The 17,278-nt window shown below is 32.9% G+C and overlaps 1 protein-coding gene across 1 annotated transcript in view; it reads right to left on the bottom strand.

Moving 5' to 3' along the window:
• mbo (Nuclear pore complex protein Nup88) overlaps positions 1-10,020 on the bottom strand; it is a 155,683-nt gene extending 145,663 nt beyond the window's left edge. The window contains exon 1 of the mRNA XM_076398066.1: positions 9,715-10,020. Coding sequence (XP_076254181.1) covers positions 9,715-9,927 — 213 coding nt within the window. The 5' untranslated portion in view covers positions 9,928-10,020. The remainder of the gene's footprint in view (positions 1-9,714) is intronic.
• Between the last annotated feature and the right edge of the window lie 7,258 nt (positions 10,021-17,278).

The following is a 17,278-nucleotide window of genomic DNA, read 5'->3' as shown; positions in this document are numbered from 1 at the left end:
AAAAAAAAACAATATAACCTTAAATTCGCCAAAAAGAAATCGTGTTTATGCGAAACAGGTGACGAATAAAGATCAATCTTGGTGTTTCAGAGATCAAATATACGAAATGTATAAAACAGTCAGTAGTTTTTCCAATCGAAACATAATTTAATACAATTATTTCAGAGAAAATTCTTAGTCCGGGTAGTATCCACAAAGATCCAAAAGATATACAGCTATTTGAGATGTAGAATATCCGTTCATACATTGTTGGATAATATAGGATTTAAGTGGTGTAAAGATAACCCTCGAAGGGGTTTAATGGAACTTCCAGAGATTGCTTTTAAAAGAATACAATTTTCAAAAACATATAACAAAATCAAGGAAGAATTATATCAATTTACATATTTAAAAGAGACATGATTATTTCAGAATGGTACATTGGGTTGATCATGGTAAGATGATAATAAATATAGCGTAAAGACAACAAAGGTTCAAGGAAAAAGGTATACGTTGGAATAACTATCGATTAGGTTTTGTTAGTCATAACATAATGCATCAATGCATTATGCAAAGTTTGGAATTATGGAAAGAGGCGTTGTTGAAAATAACCTCTTCATTTGTATGAGCTCGATCAGACACATTGAAGAAGAAACTGACAAATGGTAGAATTTTGAGCAAGTTTTTAATAGATTGGAAATAAACAGCTTGGTTATTAACTTGACTAGTATTTCTGAAAGTGACTGTGATTGAATAAAACTTTATGAATATTGGTTTTTGAATCAATGCTGACGATTACCAAGACAGGGTGATGAAAGAGGAAACCACTGAACTGAACCACTGTAAATCCCCTACAATTAATATACTTTAATTGTAGCGGATTGTATTATAGTGTGGAAGCTTTATGAGCATGTGTGTTATTCTTCAGGATATACATGAACGTTTGGTTAACATGTATAAGTAGAGAAATAATATTAACTGTTTTGCAGATATGGCAAATGCATTAAGGGGAATGTAGTGATTAAATGTAGTTTTATCAAGAAAGATGTATACAGATAGTAACAGGACAAACTAAAGAGAAATATAGTAATATCATAATGACTTTACCAGGATACATTGCATCGAAAGAAACAAGCACTAAGGGTAAAACACAAATATGCTCTCTAATGAAAGTAAAGTACATTACTCAGATATACAATTGTTAATTAAGTGCATAAGGCCTTCGAGGGATACCACTACATACAAAAACGCGTCTAGAACCCTACCGATATTAGTGTGGAAAAAAGCTTAATGTCTATATAATAAAACAACTCCAACCTATAAATTTTTGTGGCTGTAAAATTAATTGTAGTTTAAGTTCTTCGTTAATAAATTTATTCGATGTACTATAATGTTAAATAAATTATATTTAATAGAATATTTGTTTTATTTTATTTATATTAAAATTTTGTTATATGTCAGAGCCTAAATATACTAAAACTCAGAATAGCTGCAGCAACATTGCGACGTTTCCCGTGTCACTGCTATTTTGAATTGACTATATATACAATATATTTGTTGTGTTATTAATTGAAACCCAGAGACATTGAAGAACGTTCGATGTAATGAGATTTAATAACAACCAGTATATTAGTAACAATTAAATATATTTTTGGTTCTAGTTGCGAGAACTCGTTTCAACAACAATGGGGGGAGTATAGAAAAACATATAAAATCGAATTGATAAAAAATGGGTGTGAAATACCGGCTGACAACTACCCAGTAATTAGACTTGCACTTAATGCCGTCGTTAATTAATGGCATTACCAGTGTATCGCTGATGATTCCTACCCTCCCATGGGGTGTTTTTACTGGCATTATTAGAAATTTTAAAGGGTTTTTAAGTTAAATGCAGATATAGTTTATAATTGGAACATTAATGTTCATTTAATCAAAATGTCGTCCATTGAGGCCTACAGTCATCTATGAAGGGAACAATAAACTCAGAATTATAATGTAACTTTTAGGGAGCAACATATATACAGAAGAAAAAAGTCTTTTCCATCAAGATGTACACTGCTCAAAAAAAAATCCAGCTTATGTTCCAGATTTAGCTCCCTCCGTCTTATCGCTTTTCTCATACCTCAAGAAAATTTTATGTGAAAAAGAATATCTTTCAAAGTGTCTTCGGGAAAACCACCACAGCGATGTTACCTATTAAATGGAAATATCTATTATACATTGCTGGCTGATTGTGCTGACTTTATGCTTATACGTAATGTTTTATTTGTAATATGATTTTAAATAACAATGTACATAATAATACAGCAGAATTTATGAACACTATTTCTCAATAGCATTTATTAATGTAATAGGGTAAAAAGAACAACACTTTGATTGACAAACAGTAAACTAATTATTACTGCATTTATGTTTTTTTGGTATAGCTTTTAGATATTGTTTATTGACTTTTTCGATTTGTAAGTCTCTCGATATTTGTCTAAGGCTTTTGAATGCTTTAAGGAATTAAAGAGAAATACACCAATTACTTTATTATATCATGTCATTATACGGGAAGAAATTCGTACATCCCCGTCTGTTGTCAGGGTTGGAAAAACAGTCGAAGCGTGTATTTGTTTGAAATCTATATATTAATCGGCTTTGCGAAAATTTTACCTCCCTTTTTGAGGGGGCACCTAGAGGAGTGATTTGGCACGGTTAAAGCTCATATCGGTGAAGAATTTTTAGGCTTAGAATGATTGTGTGATATGTGTTACAAATAACTAAATTCCAATAATCAATGATCCAAATCAAGCAATCAGGAATAGCCAGATCGGTGACACAAAATATATAAAGAAATATATAGGCTCTGGCAGACGCGCTGCAAGCCCCACATCTTATACGGTAGATTATTAGTCGTTTCTGTTGTAAGTAAATTAATCACAGAGGCCTAATTTATAAAATTAAAATTTGTTGATGAGTTGTTAGTTCCCATGTGGGACAAAGTAACATGCTGGATATCCAGTTTCCGGACACTGCCCCAGGAAAATTGACCACCAAGGATTGGTATGCTAAGTTCAGACGTGGTGAAATGAGCACCGAAGGCGGCGAATGCAGTGGACGCCCAAAAGAGGTTGTTACCGACGAAAACATTTAAAAAATCCTCAAAATTATTTCGAATGATATCAACTGAAAGTGTACATCATTTGGGTATGAGAAAGCTCTGTGCAAAATGGGCGACTTTTGACCAAAAACAACGACGAGTTGATGAGTCGGAGAAGTGTTTAAAGATGATGAAGCGTAATAAACCCGAGTTTTTGCATCGATATGTGACTATGGATGAAATATGGCTCTAGTGGATTGCAGACGATGAAACCGCTCCAAAGCGTGGGAAAACGCAACAGTCGGTTGGCAAGGTTATGGCGTCTGAAAAAGAAAGAACCATCAACAGCGACTACTACATAGCGTTATTGGACCGTTTAAAGGACGAAACTGCCGAAAAACGGCCACATTTGAAGAAAAAGAAAGTGCTGCTTCACCAAGACAATACGTCACAAGTAAGTGAAAACGATAACAAAAATCCATGAATTGGGCTTCAAATTACTTCCTCATCTACCGTATTCTCTAGATCTGGCCCCCAGCGACTATCTTGTCATCCTTGTTCTCAGATCTTAAAATAATGCTCGCTGGGAAGAAATTTTCGTCGAATGAAGAGGTGATCGCCGAAACTGAGGCCTATTTTGACGCAAAGGACAAATCGTACTACAAAAATGCTTTCGAAAAGTTGGAAGGTCGCTATAATCAGTGTATGACCCTTGAAAGGAATTATGTTGAATACGTTATTTTATACATTATATTGAAACTTAATGTTAGTAAGTTAGAGTGTTAGCTTTTGGGATAGTTTAATATATTTTAAACTATGACTATACATATATTATTTTAATTAATGTTATATATCAAATACATTTCTTGCATTACACTGAATATACTGTGAGAATAAGTTTTAGTAACATATCATTCTAAAATTAGTTCATTTACTCTATTATAAGGGAAACACGATTAACTCAATAAATTGTGGTCGAATTTCAACTACAAAGTGATCACTAGTAGTAATTACTATTTTAAGTCGATAGTCTTTTGACTATCGGCTAGTTGGACTGTTTTGAGTTCATAGTTTCATTGAGATTAACGCTATTAAGAACTAAAAACGAATAAAATCCACAAAATCTTATCAACAATACAATATCAAACAATGAAAACAGAAAATGTTTGTATACTACCGATGAAATGCTCTTCCGAATTCCAATGACGAAAGCGAGACAGAGAGACAGAGACCGACATAGCAAATACAGGACCTCCAGGAACTATTCCTGCGACTATCGCAACGTTTATTTTTATTATATCGGGACGCTTATCCTCGAAAGGTTGTCGACGACGGTTACATTCAAAGACTCTCTGTGCAACAATCGCCGTAAAAGTAGCTCGTAAAAATCTGCACCGTAGGATAGGGAAGCGGTATCCTTCCGCCGTCCCCTACACCACCACCTCCACGCCGTCCCGCGTCCTACGAAACCCGAAATGAGTTTACGATCAACCCGGAGGCCCGAAGCGAATAATCTTAAACAACGTTTAAGTGGACAGCGGATTCGTCCGGCGTGTCTTTGGTCCGCTCGTAAGTTTGCGGAAAGTTGTTAAGGCGACGAGGGGGGGATACGGAGGGTTCTCGTTCCGAGAGGGGGTTTGTTTGTTTCCCCGTTCCTCCATGTAATTCGGTGGTATATCGATGTATTAATAAGTGGAGACATGGATGCTGGGAGAGAGACGGGGCGACGTAATACAATTAAAACTTTACCAATAACCATACGTCAACAACCGCTTCGATAAGTTTTGTCACTCAATATGAAAAACATTATTTGAAATAAGAAGAATTTATCTATAGTCTATTCAAAGTTTTTTTAGTAATGCGTCATGGATATCTGTGACGTCGAAACATTGCAATGTTGCCGCATCAACTCTGAGTTCTTTAGTTCAGTTTGGCTGGCTTTAAAATACAACAAAATTCTAATCTAAATAAAATAATTGAACAAAAATATTATCAAATATAATTTATTTTTGAAGTTAATTATACAGCCACAATAATTTATAGGAAAGAGTTAAAACCTCTTAACACTTTCGCGTTAAAGAATTTTGCATACATCTGACAAACGGTCGGCGACCGGAAAGAACAAATTTGTTAAACAAACAACCCAAGTAAGAACAAATTTGTTAAAGTGAATTAAAAATTTAATAATCACCTTGAAAGGGTTCATTTAATCAAAAAGTGTAATTATCCGAATAAATATATTGGCTTAAGGTTACTTAATAAAGTTAATTTGGATTTTTTTTGGATCTATAAAGTTCATTCATTCAAGAATATATATCCTCTGGCTAGTATGTTTGACAAATCATTTAAAGCGCTCATAAGTTAATTTTTTTCATCTCATTTGCCTATAAGAAATTGTGAAGAGGATTAATTCCATAATAACGGGGGATGTATTACCAGGAGTTGAGAAATTGCAACTTTATACCTTCAGTTGCAGATGTTCCTATATGAACAAACGAGGCAACGCAATATCACATGCCTCAGAAAATTGTTTTATTATACTGTCAGTAGATCTTTGAGCTATATCCCACGATATTGCCACTTTAATAATACAACATATTTTTTCAGATAGAATGTAAATAATGTGCACCATCTACTGATAAAACAGCTAAACAGAATTCTAACAGAGAAAAAGTTTACAGTATAAGAAAACAAAAATCTAGAGCTCTGATAGATCCTATTAAATTGATGGCCCTAAACAAATAGGAGAAAGAGAAAAAACAGAAGAGATTACCTCTTATGATTTTTCCAAAGTTCTTTGTTTATGATATATTTATATTTTATATATTTACTTTTATACTAAATCAATACCTTATACTGGTCAATTAAACGTGACGTCAAGGCAGGCACGTGCCAAACAAAAGAACCAATCAAATGTCTTCCTTACCACAACAAAATGTTTTCCTTACAGGTGCCTGAAAACAACACCACAATAACATACCATTTTTAAATTATCACCTTTACTCTGTTATGACAGAAACAAGACTAACTTAATAAATTGTGGTTGGACTTCGACCACAGGGCAATCACTAGCTTTCATAATTTCTAAGAGTATCATCTATTCGACCAACAACAGAATTTTTACAAATAAGTTATGATCAAATATATAAAAAAAAAACAAAACAAGACACCAAATATTGAGGAACGATGAGAACAACCGCAGAACGAAAATTAAAAGTGTATACAACAATTGTATAAGAACTCAGAGCTTATTTTTAAAGTTTCCTTTAAAGAAAACCCGCTAAAATCAAATAAAATAAGAGAGCAATAACAAATGAATAATGATGACAAACGCAGAACAAAGGTTAAGGTTCATATAACAATTCTATAAGAAATCCGAGTTTCTTTTAAGCTTCCTTTAAATAAAACCACCTAAAATCCATCACTCACATCGCTCAACAAACTCAACGTAAATAATCAGTTAAAGAAGCAAGATGCAGTAAATACAACAAAATAGCAAGAGAGCGTCAACATCAATAATTTGGACAGAAAGCTAGTAGAAATGACAAAATGAACTAAAAAAACAAATAAAATATGGGACCCAAGAATTGAAGAATGATGTTTAAATATAATAGCAGAGTTCAAATAACATTTCTATAAGAACTCCGAGCTTCTTATAAAGCTTCATTTAAAGAAAAACCTCCGAAGATCCATCATTCACATCCCCCATTATATTCAACATAAATAAGTAAACAGTAAAAACAAAAGAAGAAAGCAAATAAAATACGAGAGCTAAGAATTGAAGAACGATGACGACAAACGCATAACAACGGTTTTGAGTTCAAATAGCAAAAAAAGCTTCTTTTAAAACTCCCTTTAAAGAAAAACTCCCTAAAATCCGTCGCTCATATCCCTCATTGAATCCAACGTAAATAACCAGTTAAAAATCCATCGTTCCGGTTGTTCCAGAGGCAAGCGAACTGTTTACACATCAACGACCCCCAAATCAAAACTTTACATATTCGGATCCGCGGGAAAAAAAACCCCGTCGTCTCATCGCAGACCGGCTAATATCTTATTATCGTTACGCCCGAAGCCATTCCATTGCATTCCATAAAGTTTTAATTGATGTGCCCGGATGCCGTATCGGGAAAAAGTAATTTCTCCGCCAATTTCCCCGCTCTCGCTACGGCAAGGAGAAAAAACGGACGGAAAAATTGTAATATCAGAAGATAATAATAAGAAAAGTTGAGTAATTTCGTTATTGACGTAAAGGTGATCCCGTAGGAATGAGAACGCAAATTGTAGCCTACGGGATACTTCGGCTAACTTCGTTACGAGAAAGAGCGAACTTTTTCCGCAGAAGAAAATTATTGTTTTTCTTTTTTTAAAGGGATGGGGGGAGGGGGTGATGGCGAGTGGAGGAGGCGGTTGTGCCTGGTCTGTTTAGATTATTATTCCTTGGTCGAAGCACCAGAGCAATTCTCGAATGTCTCGTATTATTTTCGTCTATACCAACTCGTTTTATTCATTTGATAGAAAATCATTATTAAAAAAGAAACAATACAAATGTAAGAAGACATATTAACAGTTCATTCAAAACAAAGTCATATCGCTCAATTAACAGGAATATTCAGCCGATTTCACCCTGTCTATTTTTTAATCCATTTTTAATGACACCGAGGTGATGATTTTAAACAAGATAAAAGGGTATACAGTACAAAATTACAGAAAAAGAACAACTACTGTTGAATTTAAAAAAAACTTTAAATAAAAAAAAGATTCAAACAATTATTTGCTTAATATATTTAATATATATTTTTTACAGCAATTTGTCAAATCATGCAAAGCTTGCCTGATAGATTGGTAGTTGAGTAATTTAATAAATTAATAAAACATCTACAATATTTCATGGAAAAACTGGAAGTGTACTTCTATGTTTATTCTCTTGATTATTTATAAGGAACTTAGTAAGAAAATACCTAACAATTTTGGACTAAAAATGGATGAGAGCAAAACATCGTCTTTAAACTTCAAAAATCCGGGCAATAGCTGGAGGTTCAAAAAAAAATTATACGAAAGCATTCCATATCTAAAAAGACATAGTCCAATGCTTGTCTAACATTTTGTCAAATGAGTACTTTAATTCTGAAATAGACTTCAGGTCTGATATTTGTTACTAAAAATCGTTATAATAGAGAAATATCATTACCTTTAGAGCATTGCAAAAAGCTATTTTGCTAAAATAAATTACTTTCTTATATAGAGTTGACAATATAGAATTTATATAAAATAGCAACAATCAATTTATCAATATTCCATATTCTAGAAATAACTTGTTTGGTTAATTTGTAATAATATTTTAAGCAACTTAATTACCATATAAAATATGATGGTTAGAAATATAAAATTAATATAAATATAATAGATTTTTTTAATTAATTACATCTTACATTAGATTATATTAGTACAATCTACAATCAAATAGATTTTTTTAATTAATTACATCTTACATTAGATTATACTAGTACAATCTTAATTTACAAATTAATTTATTACTACTGTTCTGTTGTAAGTCTACTGTACTTGTATTAATAGACAAACAAGGCAAATACTCGATTAATATATCAGCATGTATTACCCAAACCCACAGAATTAATAAAACCAATACGAAACCTCTATCAAATGATCACCTACTTAATAAAGAAAATTTTTTGTACCAACATACTGTCCATTACGATGACTGCTAATACAAAAACAATTAACTTATCTAATGAATATACACTAAATACAAGAATACCATTTTCGAAATAACTTCTGATATTATAGTTACATTAAATATATTCAGAATCAGAAAAAATATCACTAACGAATAAAGGATAATTTTTAGTCATATTATTATCAACATAAAATTACACATTTGACTACATAAATATATGTTGACAGATAGAAACAATGAATGAAACTAATATGGGCCTCTATTAAATAACTTCAAATTTAATGAAGGAAACAATTGTTATAAGAAACCAAACATACTGATGACTATCGATAGAAAACAGATAAGTAACAAACTATTATGTGGTATAAATTCCACAATCAAGACTTATTAAATGCTGAATAAGACTAATATCGAATACAACTTCAATCGAATAACTCAAAACTTATGAACAAAAAATTAACTTGAAGGCTGTTTAAGTTACACAGTAACCTACAAAAATATTTAGGTCAAAAAGGTACCATAAAGGTACAAAAATCAAATCATATCGAGATATGCATTAATATACCTACATATTTAATATTGGTAACCTCAATCTTATTCGTTAGGAATAAATAAAAGTTATTACTAAAGATTTGAAATTATCTTTTTGAACTGTAATAATATTGGTAATAAAATTGTAATAACATCTGAATTGTAATATACCTTTCAATCTTCACATTACTGGAATTATTTTGATATGCCTTCAACAATGAATCATCTACAATATAAATTATTTGTATACCAAAATAACACTGTATATGTAGAATATAAATAAATGAAACATTGGGTTATTACAACTTAATACTATACTATTCGAATAAAAATGTAGGTATCCCTGATGTTGTTATTTATAAAGTTAGGTTATGTGTCAAGTTTTTAAACCGCGTTGTCGGACATAATATAAAACTATACAAACCTGATGAGGAACGTTATCGGCATCCTTGCTACGTGCAGCTTTAATGTTCAGGGATAAAACGCAATTGTTTTGAAAATCCCATGTAAATAGTACGGAGTTTTTCACCGTGATCAAGTTTAAAGGCACTTTCACGTTTTTCGGGAAACTCTCGCAAGCTTCTGTGAAAATTTTCCGATTGGAGAGTCCCAAATAATCGGTGAAATTTGTACTCATGTTGATTTCCGGTAACTAAAGCGAAATAACAAAGATTTAAGATTTAAACTAACCTAACCACTCTCAAACGTAAACAATAACAGCTGATGTAGTACGTTAGGGCGCGTGTTGTCGGTAATATCGGAGTGCTGTTTTATCGCCTTATTTAGTATTGATGTTAAATCATATTGGATTCAGTTTCGTGCCTTGGTTAATTACAATGTTTGTTTTTAACAAATTTTTCTACCGTAAAGAACCAGCGTGATTATCTACCAGTTGAAACCACTATCCTGTATTTATTTTGTCGTCGGTAAAAAGAGTGTCAATTCCTTTGAAAAAGCACAGATTGAAAATACACCGTTTTCAAACCGAGGGAAAATGAAAGAAATGGGAATGGGCTTTTTATTTACAGAAAGTAATGGGTCTATTAAAAATGTATAGATGTATCCATGCCAATTTTACTGAAAGCACTGATAAACAACTGCTTTTCATATCGTGTATTTCTCTTTTCGATGGAAAATGCATTAATTTTTCTTCAGAAATTTAAATGTTTTGATTTTGAATCAAAATATTTATGTTATACTTTATTCTAGTTATAGCAGTATTTCAAAGGAAATATCGATTAGAACTTGCATTTTACATATACATTTAGAAGCAAAGACACTTTATTGGTTTTATGTTGGAATATATTATTCCTCATTTCTGTTATTTTTTATGTTGTGACGATTTGACAAAAATTTGACACTTCATATTTAGATCTTTGAAAATTCTAGTCAAGTTAGCATAATTATTATTTGTTAATGAAAGATATATTTAAATTGAGTTTGTTATTTAGTAGATATTAAATTGTAGGGAAATTGTAATATTAATGCAAATGATGATAAATAAAAAGTGAAGCAAATATATATAATTGATGGCATGGGGGAAACAATCAACAATAAGAACAGCAATCATTCATGGGGGAGGATTTTTAGGAAGTAGGGTAATAAAAAGCGATATTTTTTATTCGATGATCGCGGATAATTCGTCAGCGTCCAACGGCTTCGCGCCAATTAGCTCTCGTATGTGGGGCTGTGTGTGTGTGTGTGTGTGTTTTCACCACCTTTCTAATCGCGTAAATAATTTCCCCTAATTAACAGGATAAAACGCGAAAAATTGTGCGAATTAATAAACATAAAATCGGGTATGGTTTTTTTGGCGTTCTGGAAAGTTTATTGAAAAACTTTTGTTTAGAATTTTTACTTAATATTTCAAACTAATTTGTACGGTCACTGAGATATTTGGGTTTCTTAAATGTAAATTAAAAATACTTATATACTAAAAAGCATATTAAAATAAATTTGGCTTGAAAATTATATTTGACGTAACAACAATTTTTGGATGTATCACATATTTGAAGTATCATTAGTTGTTGGGGTTGTAATTGAACGTGATATTCAAGGTGTAAAAAAATATCTCAGCTCGCGGGGTTGCCAGATTGTCGGAATTGTATTAATATATAGGGGAATATAATATAAAATATATATTTAAGATTTTAAAATATATTACAATGTAATTGTAATAGTATATGTATTAAAATGTTTAGAGCATAAAGAATTAATAACTAAAGCACGTCTTATACCATTTCAAATTTTCAATTATTTTCATTTATTTTAGTACGTGTTGCCTTCCACGATGAATAATCTGTAGTGTCAGTTGGTGTCAGATTTTCTATGTATTCCTGAACGCCTTGGTTTTGTTCATTTTGAATCAACTCTTTCAGCTCTTTGATTGCTTTATTAATTTTTCTATTATTTTCTTCTGTTCTTAGCTGTTGTCATTTCTTTTGCATTTTTTCCCTTCAATTTGTTCTCGAAGTGTACGTAATTTGTATATGTGTTTTTTTTTGGAAATATTTCACTGTTAGCAATAGCGAAAAATGTTGTATCCTGTATGTTATTTGCAATATTCATCGCTGCAGTTTCTATATCAATTTCGGTTTGTAATGGTAAGTTTAAAGAGATGATTTTGTCTAATTTTTTTCTAAATGGCGGCTGTTCAGCACCATTACTATACAAAGAAGGACGTTTATCATCAAAGATAATTTTTATTGGTGAATCATTAGAAGACTGTCTGTCTGTCTGAGGGCCGTTACTATAGTTAAGTGACGCAAATGGAAATATTTCATAACGTTAACATCAAATAATCGAGGACCGAAACAGAAGTTTTCGTAATCAACGTTGGGGACAATTATCTCGCTAATATTCAAGATCAACGCCAATGGGCCGGTGAAAGGGCCGTGCGGGGCAAAGTCCTTGCCAGCCCAGATCGCGTCGTCGTCATAATCCAGAAGGGCAATAAGGAGGCGCCTCCATAAACCGCACAGACCCTGTTTTTACGCAACGCGGGGCACTTTTGTCTCACCGAGAGCCCCGTCAAATTTACGGACCTTATTGTGTTGCCCGTCTTACAAACTGTATGTGTAAGGCCGGAGATTAACGGCTTCTCTCGATCTTACATGCATAAATATCAAGGGGGCGGGACGCTCTCGGCCTCCTATCGCCCCGTACGCGCGGGGTGGGAAGCGGGGGGTCTTGCGGTCCACCGACGAACGGCTACGACTTTAAGACAAACCGTTTCGCGGTCAAGGAGGCGACGGTTACGAGGGAGACACGATTGATAGTCTTATTACTTAAGGATATCGCGTCTCACGGTCACGGAGCGACCAAAAACTGTTTATAAGTACATATAGTCTATCCAAAGTTGGTATGAACAGGCGTCATCTCAATTTTTGACGTTAAAACGTTACAATGTTGCCACATCAACTCTGAGTTTAAGTTTATTTTGTCTTTGACCTATAACAAAATTCTAATCTAAACAAAATAGTGAAACAAAAATGTTATCAAATATAATTTATTTTAACATTATAATACATCTAAAAACTACAGTTAATTATACTGCCACAATAGTTTATAGGTTAGAGTTATAACGTCTTATCACTATTGTTTTCAAGAACCTTGCATACGTTTGACAGCTGGACAACTATGACAGGCTCATTTGTTTACGTGTTCGAACTTATCAGACAGCATTGTGTCTCTTTTTATCTAGAATAAAATGAGAAGAAAAATATTGTCTGATTCTGAAAATAATTTACAATTTGCGGCAGATAATACATTAAATATATTGATGACGTATGTTCACAGCAACTTTGGATACACTATATGGTGTATTCATTACATCAAATGAAATATGGTGCCATTGCAAAACACATGTTATTTGCTTTTTTGAAGAAAGTTAAAATCGCATGATTTCTATTTATGTATAAGGTGACTTGTGATTTTGGGTCAATTTTTTTCAAGCTCAAGTTCTAGGGACCGAAAACGCATTAGTCATGTCTTCAAAACAGTTGCAGATAAGTATATTTTAAACAATTACACACATATCTACGCACATAAATATTTCACACCCTATGATATGATTTTCTACAATTATCCTATATCAATTATATACCCATATTTAGTTGTTTCCACTTTTATCACACTGTGTTAGTAATTATCAGCATTTAGCACTATGAGAATTTCAGTATCAAAATTACTATTCAGGTCAATTACCAAATCGTCACCAATCGAAATTATCTATTTTTCCACAAACAATGCAATTTCTGTTATATAGGAACAGAATACCTCTATCTCTACTATAATATAATAGTGGTAGAATGAAGCTTCTAGGCATTGAGTAATAGAGAGGTAACTCAAGAGTAGTGTTTTGAACTATCGACCGAAATCGACTATCGACTGTTTAGTAATTGACTACTTTTTACTATGGATTGTTTCAGTCGCTATTTTTGGTTCGACTGATTTTACTACTTTTTACCAGTGACTGAGTTTCATTCGTGTACTTCTAGTTACTATTCTTGGTTCTACTAGTTTCATTCGACTGATTTTTAACGTTCTGGCTCTATCGTCTTATCTGCGACCTTGACAAAAATTTACTCAATTTATGCTTACATAGATTTATGGGTAATGCGGGATAAAATGCGACTCTTAGTCAAGGAATGGCACAGTTTTGGGCAAGTTGATGGTGTTAAGAATATCGTCATTAGCCGTTTGTTTAGACCCATCAATTTTTGTAATTTAAGTTTATCTTAAACAAAGTATTGTTTAACATTGTCGGTTTTTCTCTTATAATTGGAAAAAAGACACGCAACAAGTTGTTTACATTGATATTTTGCGTTTTTAGTAACAGATATAAAGTAGCCTGATGAAACTAGTGTAAAGTGCTTAGTTTTAGACCATCCCCGGTAGAGGAATTACACCACCGGGGTTGGTATACTAAAAGTCCGAGCCGCGGGTGGTAAAAAGGGGTCGAAGGGACACTAGGCTAAGAAAATTGTCGGGGGGCGGCGGCGAAAAGACGTCGGACTTTATTTTGGCGCGTCGAGGCGTCGTATCGTTGTCCTGGGGATTTATTAAGTTTCGGGTCTCGGGGTCGGTGGGCAAAAAGCGTCCAATTTTGATATTGTGCGGATTTACATCGTGGAAGGTATAATGCTATCAGAACTTCAAACTTTAATTAATATCTGGGGGGAGGAGAATGCGCCTCGCGTTTTGTTGCCTGTCAGATCATAGTTTAGGAATTTATTAATTTGCGGCCTTTTTTGGCAGGTCGTTGTTCCGGCGCTGTTCGTTAAACATCAGGAACGGTGGCAAAAACATCGCTGACCGAGAACGCTCTGTTCTTTATGTACCCCAAACGGAGGCTGGGTAACCCAAGACGTGTTACTTTAACACATTTTTTTTGGCACAAGATAAGTAGTAAATAATTTTCAGCTTGACAAAATTATAAAGACACCAAAGCAGTAAGAATTCTTCTGTTGCTAATCATTATTTTCATAATTTCTCCATTTTTTTATTACCCTTAATCAGCAATAATAATTTTTTTATAATTGCACTAATTTATAAATCCGAGTCAGTTTTTGGACGCTACAGTTTAGGTTTATTAACAAGCATTCAACAATTGACCAGGTCCACAGAATAATATATGTTATTGCAAAAGCCTACGAAAGTAATAAAGTATGTTCGGCTATATTTTTAGATAAGGTTTGGCAAGAAGGCATTGTTCATAAATAACAGAAAATGTTATCAAAACAACACACTGAACTACTAAAATCGTACAACATAGCCAGAATGTTTAGAGTTAAACAAGAAAAAGCTTACTTACAACAAAAGAAGCTAAAGCAGGTGTACCACAGGGAAGTGTACTTGGGCCATTGATTTATCTACTCTACACTTATGATATACCACAAATGGATAATATTACGGTAGCTACACTTGCTGATGATTCTGCGATTATACCTGTCGGAAACAATAGTGAAGAAGTTACACGAAAATTACAACAGGAAAGTGACAATATAAATAATTGGACACAAGCTTGGAATATAAAAATGAACGAAAGTAAATCTGTGAATGTGCAGTTCATCTACAATCAGACCGTAGAAGCACTAATAACATTAAATAATACTATCATTCCATATAGCAACAACGGTATTTAACTTGGAATGAACCTTGATGCAAAACTTCGCTGGAAGGAACATATAAAGAAGAAAAGAAAAGAACTGGAATTGAAATATAGTAAAATGTATTGGCGAATTGGAAGAAAATCACAACTATCACTACATAATAAATTGCTATTATACAAGCAAATACCTTTATGGGCATAGGGAGTTTAATTATGGGGATGTTCTGCAAAGAGTAACATAAACAAAATACAAATTTTTCAGAACAAAGTCCTGAGTATTGTAGCCGCACCCAAATACTTTAGGTCTGATTACCTACATCGAGACCTTCAGAGAATCAAGAGAATTGCAAGGGGTCATGAGGAAAGATTCCATTCTCATGGGAATATTGAAGTATTGCAACTTTTGGATACCACCAGATCAGGACACAGACTCAAAAGAATCAAACCATCTTATCTTGTGTAGTGTTGTTTAGTGACGTGCATATAATAAAAATACAGCAGTGACATGTGTAAACATTATTTCAGCAGAGACTGAGATAGGACCCGTGGGTGCTCCTAATTATATACCCAGGGAAGTTATCATAAAGACAAATTGTAGGTTAGTCCGAAACGACTAGTAACAATGTAATAATTAAATAATAAAATAAATATTTTTGGACCTGAGCACTGAACTCAGATCTTCTATTCGTATGTCTACGACGTTAAATTAAACATCATATGGAACTTGTTTTAGAGCTGCAGCAAAAAGTATTGCAGTTGAAGCTTTAAGATCACAAACGGTGGATGAAGGTGATTGAAGTTCCCTGGCCAGAAATTATTCAATTTCGGAAACATTGAAACTGTGAAATAAGTATGGCAGTTCAGAGTTTAAGGATACCAAAGGAAGATTGAAGTTGTTGCAAACTAACACAGTCTATCGGAAATTTGGACAGAAGCTTGCAGGTGTAGGTGTAGTATCTCAGTTTCACAACGGTAGACTATGGGAGTCACCAAAATTAAGCACAGAAACGGATGCAAATATTGTCATTTAGAAGACCAACAAATGCAACCGACCGACAAAAGTACAAGCGATACTCAAAAAATAATTTTACAACTATAAGTTGTCAATCCCTCGTCAGTTGTTTCTTTAGGAGGGAGGTATTCTATCTACCAGTTTCATTCGACTGATTTTTAACATTCTGGCTTTGCCGTCCTAGCCGCGACATTAAAATTAGTATGCCGAATTTATGCTAACATATATTTATACTTAATATATATGATTTTATGTTTTATGTGTAGTATGGTTGTGAATAATAATATATTTTACATTATTATTGTAGCATTTTTGAATTCTATTTTTCAAGATTAATTATTAATGTAATAAGATAAAAAGAACGACATTTTAATTGATAAATATAAACATAATTTTGACTACATTTATGTTATCTTGATAACCATTGACTCTTTTTTCAATTGACTTCGTTTTTTAGTTCTCTCGATGTATATTCGAGACTTTTGAATGCTAAAAGTTTATTTCACTCAAGTTTCAACGAATAGTAATCTTAAAATATTCCTTATTAACGATGAATAAAATTATTATTGTATTTAAAAAGGGTGCGATGGTTGAACGAAGGAAACTGTTCTTTTAAAGGTAATTAATTATAGCAATTATCAACTTTTTCCTTTTCTTTCCTATAGAAAGTTTGAAAAGGAATATGTAGATTTCCATCTCACTTATGACACGGTTAAAAAAATTAATAAGCACATGTTGTAATGAAATATGGTATTGTCAGTGTCAATATTATGGTACATTCAGAATATTAAAATACGAAAAATATTTGGAATGATTTTCCATTCCTTTTTTCACACTGCTACTTGCCAATTTAAAATTGTTTCA

The sequence above is a fragment of the Rhynchophorus ferrugineus genome, unplaced genomic scaffold, assembly GCF_030347505.1.
Source record: "Rhynchophorus ferrugineus isolate W39M unplaced genomic scaffold, kcgeb_rfMv2 rfM3, whole genome shotgun sequence".
NCBI lineage: Eukaryota > Metazoa > Arthropoda > Insecta > Coleoptera > Curculionidae > Rhynchophorus > Rhynchophorus ferrugineus.
This window is presented reverse-complemented; position numbering and strand designations above follow the sequence as displayed.